Source organism: Colobus angolensis, unplaced genomic scaffold (genome assembly GCF_000951035.1).
Source record: "Colobus angolensis palliatus isolate OR3802 unplaced genomic scaffold, Cang.pa_1.0 Scaffold188, whole genome shotgun sequence".
NCBI classification, from domain to species: Eukaryota; Metazoa; Chordata; class Mammalia; order Primates; family Cercopithecidae; genus Colobus; species Colobus angolensis.
Genome location: NW_012115021.1, coordinates 1,673,565 through 1,683,395, shown reverse-complemented (window position 1 = coordinate 1,683,395; position 9,831 = coordinate 1,673,565). Strand labels below are relative to the sequence as shown.

The following is a 9,831-nucleotide window of genomic DNA, read 5'->3' as shown; positions in this document are numbered from 1 at the left end:
AGCCAGGATGGTCTCGATCTCCTGACCTCGTGATCCGCCCGTCTCGGCCTCCCAAAGTGCTGGGATTACAGGCTTGAGCCACCGTGCCCGGCCACTATTATGACATCTTGACTCTGACCACACCTTTGCTCTTTTCAGGCATATTGAACTTTTTGGAATATAGGTGCCAGGCAGTGGTGGTCACAACCTCTTTGGTACTAAACAGAATGCTTCAGCTGAAAGCATCATAGTATTATTTTGCTCTTTGAGGATAAAAGCTGGAGCTATCCTGGGAAGACAGGCCAGCTAGACTCCAACTGACTTGCTTGGGTACTCAGCAGGCCTGTGCTGTCCAAACTCTACACATTCAAAAGAAAGATCTGGCCCTGGACTGGCTACTGGGAGATCACCTCTAAGCCCTTGGGATATACTGCCAGCTAAAAGCGTCTCTGTTTATCTGGGACCTTGGACCATCCTAGATAGTTTATGCTAACGATATGATTCACAGTCCGTGTCCTGGGCCACATTGTATCAGTTTGACCTCTGGAGAGGTTGGAGCTGAGGTATTAATATCAGCCACATGAGGACTCCATGCCCACGTGACCCACCCCCAATAAAAACCCTGGACATTAAGGCTCAATGAGCTTTACTGGCTGGCAAGACTTCATGCATGTTGTCACACATTTTTGCTGGGAGAATTAAGCACTGTCCACATGACTCCACCGGGAAAGGACAACTGGAAGCTTGCACCTGGTCTCTCCTGGACTCTACCCTATGTACCTTTCTGCCTTTGCTGATTTTAATCTGTATCCTTTCATTGTAATAAACCATAACTAAGACTATAACAGCTTTTCTGAGTTCTGTGAGTCGTTCCAGCAAATCATGAACCTGAGAAGGGTCTTGAGGACTCCTAACAACAGGTAATAACAGTGTAAGTCCTATAAGTGAGCCCAGGTGCTGACGTAATGGGATTGTATCCAATCCTGGGGTCTCCACTCCCTGAAGTCAGCTCCATCTTGCCCAGATAACAGCAATGCACTTTAAGATTAGTATTTTTCAAATAGCAGCCACTCCAGGAGGGCTAGAGGCCCAGCCTGGCTCTGCGTCCTCTTAGCCTCAGAGAACTTTCAAGGAGTTTGAGGGCCAAATTTAAGTTCCTTCAGATTGGGAAGAAATAGGGTCAAACTAATTATGACTGAAGAGATTCCTACCCCCGGTAATCCAGACTGACCCGCTGAACTAGGATATAAGGGATGGCCAATGAACACAAATCGTTAAAAGTATGTTTTTTAAAGTTATATAAATAACCCATATGCATTTAAGAAAAATCAGAAGACAAAGGTAAGAAAAATCAGAAAACAAAGGTAAGAAAAAAAAAAAAAAACAGAATAAAAATCCTTATAAGGCTATCTCCCTGACACAACCACTGTCAATATTCTGAAGAAAATCATTCATCATTTATTGATTATACAAATATCTACTGAGCATTTATTATGAGACTATAGCAATCAATAAGATAACCACAATTCTAACGGAGCTTCATGTCTACGGGGAAATCCAATACCGCCCACCCCACCTGGGCCTTTCCCTACAAGTCACATGCCAAACACATTTTTTTAATTAAAACAAGATCATATAGAACAATGGTTCTCAAGGTGTGGTCACCAGAGCAGCAGCAGCAGCTTGGAATTTGTAAGTGCAAATTCTCAGGCTCCACCCCAGACCTACTGAGCCAGAAATCCTGAGAGTGGGCCCAGCAATCTGTGTTTTATTTCTTTATTTTACCTATTTAGTTTTGAGAGAGGGTCTCACTCTGTCACCCAGGCTGGATTGCAGTCATGCAATCATAGCTCGCTGCAGCCTTGACCTCCCAGACTCAAGCGATCCTCCTACCGCAGCCTTCCCGAGTAGGTGGGACCACAGGCGTGTGTCACCATGCCTGGCTATGTTTTTTTTTTTTTTTTTTTTTTTTGACCATGTTGTGTAGGCTCAGAGATCTTCCCACCTCAGCTTCCTAATTAATGGGACTACAGACATGCACCACTACACCCAGCTAACTTTTTTTTTTTTTGGTAGAGACTGGATCTCACTCTATTAGCCAGACTGGTCTCAAGCTACTGGGCTCAAGCAATCCTCCCACCTCGGCCTCCCAGAGTGCCGGGATTACAGGTATAAGCCACTATGCCCAGTCTGTGTTTTAATCAACATAGGTTGATTCTGACGCACAATAAAATTTGAGAACCACTGATACAGGAAAATCTACCCAGGAGCTGGCTTTTCTTATTCTACAACAAACCACGAACACACTTCCACGTCTCCAAACATTATTTCCTGCACATTGAAATGGCTGTGTAAGGCTGTTGCTGTGCCACCGTTTTATTTACCACACCCTATTATTGTTCTTTTAGTTCCAGTTTTCATTTGTGATAAACATTTTCTTGGTGTGCTTTTTTTCACTTTATTATATGCTTTCTCACAAATGCATAATACTTACTAGTTGCCAAGAGTATTTTGCTCTTAAGGACCTAGACAAGCTGCAGAAATTAATAGGATAGAAGGCCTAATCTCAGGGATGGAGCAGGCAGGGATATATTCTGTGTGGATCTGTCTTTCCCTCCCTTCACGTAAAAGCAAGGGAATTCTCAGAGCAGTTGTATCTGTGCTAACTTTGGTTTAATGAAAAGTCAGAAGGAGAAATATAGTGATTACTGTTTTTGCACTTCCACGTTTTTTTCCCTGAGGAAGACATTTCAGAACAAGGTCATGTATTGAGATGGGTGACGACAACACACAGACACAACTCACCAGACTGGAGGTTTCAGTTTGAACAACCTCTCCGCTGCCTGGACGGCTTTCCCGACATCACTGGCCAGCATGCTGACGCTGAAGAACTGACCCACATCCCAGTAATTGTTCATTTTCTCCAAACTCCCTTTTCTTCCCAACAAACTGTTCAGCCGGACACCTTAAGAATTTGAATTTTAGATAGTCAGAAAAATCTTTGTTAGTTTCTTTCATATTGAGGATAAGCAGGTATTTTATTTTGCTGCTGTCTTAAGTGCGCTGTAGGAAAAGTAACTGACTGTTCCTTTTGAAATATAATGCTAGTAGGATGGGCATGGTGGCTCACGCCTGTAATCCCAGCACTTTGGGATGCTGAGGCAGGCGGATCACTTGAGGTCAAGAGTTTGAGACCAGCCTGGCCAACATGGTGAAATCCCATCTCTACTAAAAATACAAAAAAAAAAAAAAAAATTAGCTGGGTATGGTGGCAGGCACCTGTAATCCCAGCTACTCGGGAGGCTGAGGCAGGAGAATTGCTTGAACCCAGGAGGTGGAGGTTGCAGTGAGCCAAGACCGCACCACTACACTCCAGCCTGGGCAACTGAACAAGACTCTGTCTCAAAAAAAGAACAGAAATATAATGATATAATGCTAGTTATTTCAACATAATTTTTAATACCAAACTTGTATAATCAAAACATCAACATCTGCAGTAATAAACAGCTTTACCTATTTTCCTTAGTTCCAAGGAAGTTTCAAATTGTTGTCCAGCAACTATCAGCAAAACTGCAAGATTAATTCCCGAATAGAGAGATGACTGGAGTTCAAACCCTTTGCGATACCTATAATTACAGAACCACCAAAGTCTGATTCTATTACAACAAAAAATGTTTAAATAATGGTATAAACCAACTTTCTCATGAAAAGTTTTATTTCTTTAAGTTTGTTGTTGTCTATTCCCCTTGCCTCCCACCACCACCTTTACAAACAGCCACATGCAGCTCTCTAGTAACTTCAAAACTGTCGTAATAGGCCAGGCGCCATGGCTCATGCCTGTAATCCCAGCACTTTGGGAGGCCGAGGTAGGTGGATCGCTTGAGGCCAGGAGTTTAAGGCCAGCCTGGCCAACATGGTGAAACCCCATCTCTACAAAAAAAAAATACAAAAATCAGCTGGGTGTGGTGGTGCATGCCTGTAATCCCAGCTACTCGGGAGGCTGAGGCGGGAGAATTCGCTTGAACCTGGGAGGTAGAAGCTGCAGCAAGCCAAGATCGCACCACTGCACTCCAGCCTGAGTGACAGAGCAAGACTCTGCCTCCAAAAAAAAAAAAAAAAAAAAGTCATAATAGCAACACAGTAACTTACACCAGGGAGGTTTTTTTTTTGTTGTTTGTTAATAAGATTATAAAAGCCTCACTGATTGGGAATCGTATTTTTATACCAAAAGGTTAACAGTGACAAGTTCACTCTCTTCTTTACCCTTTTCTATACATAATAAGTTCATTTCTGTTCTATGAAGAAGTATGAAAATTATAGGCAGCAAAAAAGAACTCAATTAATGAAGTAACGACACAAATGTCTTTAAGTGGCACAGTTTATACCAAAGACTTGCTAGTAGTAATTCTGTCACTCATGTGACGGCAAGAGATTTCAACAACAAAATATTAATTCTTCAAAGGAGAAGTTATCATTGAAATCAGTTAAAATATGGCTTTATCAATTCTGAGGCATAACACAAATAGCCTCACACAGAGCAGAGGACACCCAGAAAGTCCTTCCTACCTTAGACAACAAAATTCAACCTTTTTTCTTCCTGTGTGTTTTGGGAATTTTAAATTCTACCTCCTTCTAGATGTGACTGTTTTATTCTCTTCTACTATGAAAAGTTATATTGAGAAGAGGGCAGAGAGGGTTGCTTCTCCAGAAGTCAAGCAGGCCCAACTTTGGGGCAGAGAAGATCTGAACTCCAGGCAGGATTGTAGTCCCAGATTCACCACTAACCAACCCTGTGATCTTGGACCAGCTCCCCACCTCCCTGAGCCATATGCTCCATGTCTGCACTGGAGAGTGTGGGTTAGATGATATCCAAGATAGATCTTATCCACATCCACCACGCCCTGAGCAGAAGACGAAGCTTCATTTGCTTCTGCACCTACCGCCACTACCTTCTGAAGCCGCTGGAGAAAAACTCCTAGGACTTTCTTGAAGGAGCCAAAGGCAGTGATTTTCTGACCTGGGGACTGAATTCCCAACCACCAGAGTGGGAACACAGCTTTCTGTTTTGGCTTTACCAAACATTAACTTCCCTTCGATACCCTGAGTGACTCCTCTCCACCACACGGTGCATTAGGAACTACAGGAAATTTAAAAAAAGATGATGAGGTCATTATGTTCCAAGAACTTACACTAGGGCGGAAGGGAGTAAGATCTACACATAATTAGTAACAACAGAAGCAAGAATGTGGTAAGTATCTTAAAATCACACAAATTCAAGTGTAGAGGAACTCACAAAAGACATATAGGGCCATCTCACCTAGATACTTGAGACATGGCATAAAAATAAAGAGAAATAATACCAGCAGTTTGAGAGGCCAAGGCAGGTGGATTGCCTGAGGTCAGGAGTTCGAGACCAGTCTGGCCAGCATGGTGAAACCCATCTCTATTAAAAATACAAAAAAATTTGCCGGGCGTGGTGGCATGTGCCTATAATCCCAGCTACTCAGGAGGCTGAGGCAGGGGAATTGCTTGAACCAGGGAGGTGGAGGTTGCAGTGAGCCGAGATCACACCATGGCACTCCAGCCTGGGCGACGGAGCGAGACTCAGTCTCAAAAAAAAAAAAAAAAAAAAAAAAAAAGGCAAGAGAAATGAAACAGCAGTGATTTGGAAAGGGAACCCTCAGCATAGAAAACAGCAGGAACAGAGACAGGAGTCTGGAAAACTCCTTAGGAACTACAGTTTAGTTGGACACAAACCAGGTAGTGGGAAACAGGGCTAGAGGTAGGTTGGAGAAAGTGTTCAGGACACCTAGAATGGTGATCTGAGAGTCTGAATTTTTACAGAGTAGGGAGCAGGGAGCCATGGTGGGTTCTTGAGGTTTAGGAAGCATAAGTTACAAATCTGTGAAGGATAGACTGAACAGACAGCAAGCAGGGAGTCTACTTGGGTACTGTTAGAACATTCCTGGCAAGAAAGTTAAAAAAAAAAAAAAAATGGCAGTGACTGGGAGTAGTGGTGATGGGAAAGGATTGGCAAGCAGTGAAAGAAGGCTCGCAGAAGGGCTGCAAATGGGGCCTGACTGGACGGGGAAGTGAGTGAGTAAAATGAATCGAACACTGACCAAAAGTTCACACCTAGGAGGGTAGAGAATAGTAGTAAGAAAGCAAGACATTGAAAGCCATACCTTGTGGAGAAGAGTAAATGACTTCAGCCTTCAAAATGTTGAGTCTGAAATACCAGCATCATCTTGAGGTAGAACAGGTGGGCAAAGGGGGGAGGTGTAAGGCCATCACTTAGGATGTTGGGCTGGAGAGTTCCAGCTAAGGGTCCCTAGGTGTGAGAGTAGCTGGGATTGCCAGAGAAGTAAGTGCAAATGGAGAGAAGGTGGGGAGGACAGAGCCTCCTGTGTGTATGAAAGGAAGAGAGACAGAGAAAGAGAGAGGAAGCAGTTAGAAATGAATGAAAGCAGAACAGCAATGTCAAGAGCTCTTATGATGGAAATGAATGATGTGGGCCTGTTGGTTCCACCTTTAGAATATATCCTGCATCCAACTTCTCAACATTTTTATCCCCACCACCCTGGCTCAAGCCACTACCAGCTCTCCCCTGAATTACTGCTATATTCTCCGGTTCCCTGCTGCTGTCCTTGTCCCTGTGATAAGACTGTTTAATGGCCACAAATTCCTCCCATTGCAATATGAATGCACCTCTGCAATGCAACTTTGCTATTCCTCCTAGCCAGAGGTGGAGCATATTCCTCCATCCTTTTGAATGTGGGCGGGCCATGTGATTTGCTTTGACCAATAGCATGTGGCAGAAGTTAACCACGTGTGAGTTCCCAAACCTAAGCCTCTAGAGGCTTTGCTGCTCCCTTGTTCACTCTCTTAGAGTTCTGCATACCAGGTAAGAAAGCTGGTCTGCCAGGATTAGAACCACACGGTGGAGAGCTGAGGCACACCATCAGTAGCCAACACCAGTTGCCAAATGTGTACGGGTCATTTGGATCTTCCAGCCACACCTGACCCTACAGCTGACTTCAGTTTTAGAAGTGAGCCCAGGTGAAGCCAGCAGAAGAAGTGCCTGGCAAAGCCACAGAATCATGAAACATCATAATCATTGCTGTTCCAAGCTGCTAAGTTTTGGGTTATGCAGCAAGTGATAGCTGATACACCCCCTAAAATATATTCTTTGCATAACAGTGAGTATTCCTGTCAAAATGCATGTCCGATCTTGTCACTCCTCTGCTCAAACCCTCCATTTGATGTTCCTTCTCACTCAGAGCAAGAAGGTCTTGCCCCTTCCTGTTTCATGTTGCTCTCCACCCATCCCTTGCTTACTGCTGACCATCCTGGAGTGTGCCTGGCATGCTTCATCCTCAGAGTCTCTGCCCTTGCTGTTCCCTCCGCCAAGAACACTTTCTCCAGTTATCTGTGAAGTTCACTCCCTTATCACTTTCCTATCTTTAGGCACCTTCACTGACCACCCTCTTTAAAATTGCAGACCACCCTTCAGAGCCCTCCTTTATCCCCTTCCCTGCTTAACTTTTCCCCACAGCCCTCACATGACATCCTACATGTGTCGCTTTCTTTAACTTCCCTCACCAGCAATGCAAGGCCCCCAAGGGCAGGATTCTTGTCTGTCGTGTCTGTATTCCTACCACCTAGAAAAGTTTCTGGCACACAGTAAGCCATCACTGAACATTGTTAAACAAATGAACGAATAAGTGAATGAATGAACAGATCACTGGGGAAGATGATGCCCTGGTGGTGGGGGACAAGGTTCTGGAAGTGGGAGCTCGGAAGGATTGTGCTGGGCCTCCTTCTTGGCCCTTAAACAAGTGTACCTGTGGGAAGAGTGTGACCAGTAGAAAACCCTGTTTCTCATGGTTTTCTCTCAAAAAGGGAATCTGGAAATTCCCAGACCACATTTACTACAAATAGTTGCTCACTGCCAGTAGACAGACATATACATAAGGAAGAGATGCACATCCTCAGCCTATGCGATTCTGTTCCTTGAAGAGATGCATGTGCTGATAACTCAGGCTGAGGGTTTACCACTCAATGGCGCTGTCTCGGCTCGTGTCATCTTTGCAGTCTGAATCCAAGAAGATGTCCTTGTAGATCCTCCCACACAGGCAGAACATGTCGGGGCCCGGGTGATCACAGCTCTGCAGAACCTGGAGCATGATCTGCAGAGCCTTCTCACGGTCACCTGTGCTGTTTCTCCTGAAAGACAGATGTTAGAAGGTCACAAATGAATGAATCAAGACAATGGAATAGAGGCCAGATGCAGTGGCTCACACCTGTAATCCCAGAACTTTGGGAGGCCAAAGTGGGTGGATCATTTGAGGTCAGGAGTTCGACACCAGCCTGGCCAACATGGTGAAAACCTGTCTCTACTAAAAATACAAAAAGTAGCCAGGTGGTAGTGGCCCATGCCTGTAATCCCAGCTAACTGGGAGGCTGAGACAGGAGTATCACTTGAACCCAGAAGGCAGAGGTTGCAGTGAACCAAGATCGCGCCACTGTACTCCAGTCTGGGTGACAGAGTGAGACCTATTTAAAAAAAAAAAAAAAAAAAAAAAAAAGACTGGAATATACACGCATTCATCATGCTGACAGACAGGTGCAAGGATGCCGTACTTCAGCAGAAAAATTATTGTTTTCATTTTCCAATGTAGTCACTGCTTAAGATCCACACCGATAAACCTTATACAATTATACTCAGTCCCTACTTGATTCTATCTCAACAACTAAATCATAAGGAAATGAAAAAACAAGCAAAGGGGAAACCTATATAATAAAAAAGACTTAAGAGTCATATCAACTAAATGCAACATGCAGACTTTGTTTGGATTGTGATTCAAACAAATCCACTAAAAAACATATGAGGCTGGGTACACTGGCTCACACCTGTAATCCCAGCACTTTGGGAGGCTGAGGCGGGTGGATCACTTAAGGTCAGGAGTTCGAGACCAGCCTGGCCAACATGATGAAACCCTGTCTCTAACAAAAATTAGCCAGGTGTGGTGGCAGGCGCCTGTAGTCCCAGGTACTTGGGAGGCTGAGGCAGGAGAATTACTTGAACCTGGGAGGCAGAGGATGCAGTGAGCCAAGATTGTGCCACTACACTCCAGCCTAGGCAACAGAATGAGACTCTGCCAAAAAAAAAGGAAAGACAATTGGGAAAATTTGAGCACTGAAACTGAGACATTGTTAATTTTTAGGTATGATAATGTAAAACCTAAAAACTGTTCCTTTTTAGGTATGATAATGTAATCATGCCAATGTTTTATAAGTGTCCTTAGCCTTTTTTTTTTTTTGAGACAGTCTCACTCTGTCGCCCAGGCTGGAGTGTAGTGGCATGATCTCAACTCATTGCAACCTCTACCTCCTGGGTTCAAGTGATTCTCGTGCCTCCCTCAGCCTTCCAACATAGCTGGGATCACAGGCATGTGCCACCACACCCAATTAATTTTTGTAATTTTAGTAGAGACGGGGTTTCATCATGTTGGCCAGGCTGGTCTTGAACTCCTAGCCTCAAACGATCCACCCGCCTTGGCCTCCCAAAGTTCTGGGATTACAGGCGTGAGACACCGTGCCCAGCCAAGTGTCCTTAACTTTTAAAGATACACAGTGAAGTATCTGTGGATAAAATAGTATGTCTTTGCTTTGTAATAAATCCAGCATTGGGGTGTAAAGGAGTGGGTGGGAGCAAAGGGGAACAAAATTGGCCATGCAATGATAATTATCAAAGTGGATATGGGGTAGATGGGGGTTTATTATTCTGATGGTTAATTTTATGTGTCAGCTTGACTGGGCTAAGGAAGGCCAGAAAGGTAATAAAATGTT

The 9,831-nt window shown here is 44.2% G+C and overlaps 1 protein-coding gene across 1 annotated transcript in view; it reads right to left on the bottom strand.

Moving 5' to 3' along the window:
* MAP3K15 (mitogen-activated protein kinase kinase kinase 15) overlaps positions 1-9,831 on the bottom strand; it is a 131,074-nt gene that overhangs the window by 58,718 nt on the left and 62,525 nt on the right. Inside the window, exons 7-9 of the mRNA XM_011940266.1 lie at positions 8,035-8,207; positions 3,493-3,605; positions 2,785-2,944 (exon numbers count right to left, since the gene is read on the bottom strand). Of these exons, the coding sequence (XP_011795656.1) occupies positions 2,785-2,944; positions 3,493-3,605; positions 8,035-8,207 (446 nt within the window). The remainder of the gene's footprint in view (positions 1-2,784; positions 2,945-3,492; positions 3,606-8,034; positions 8,208-9,831) is intronic.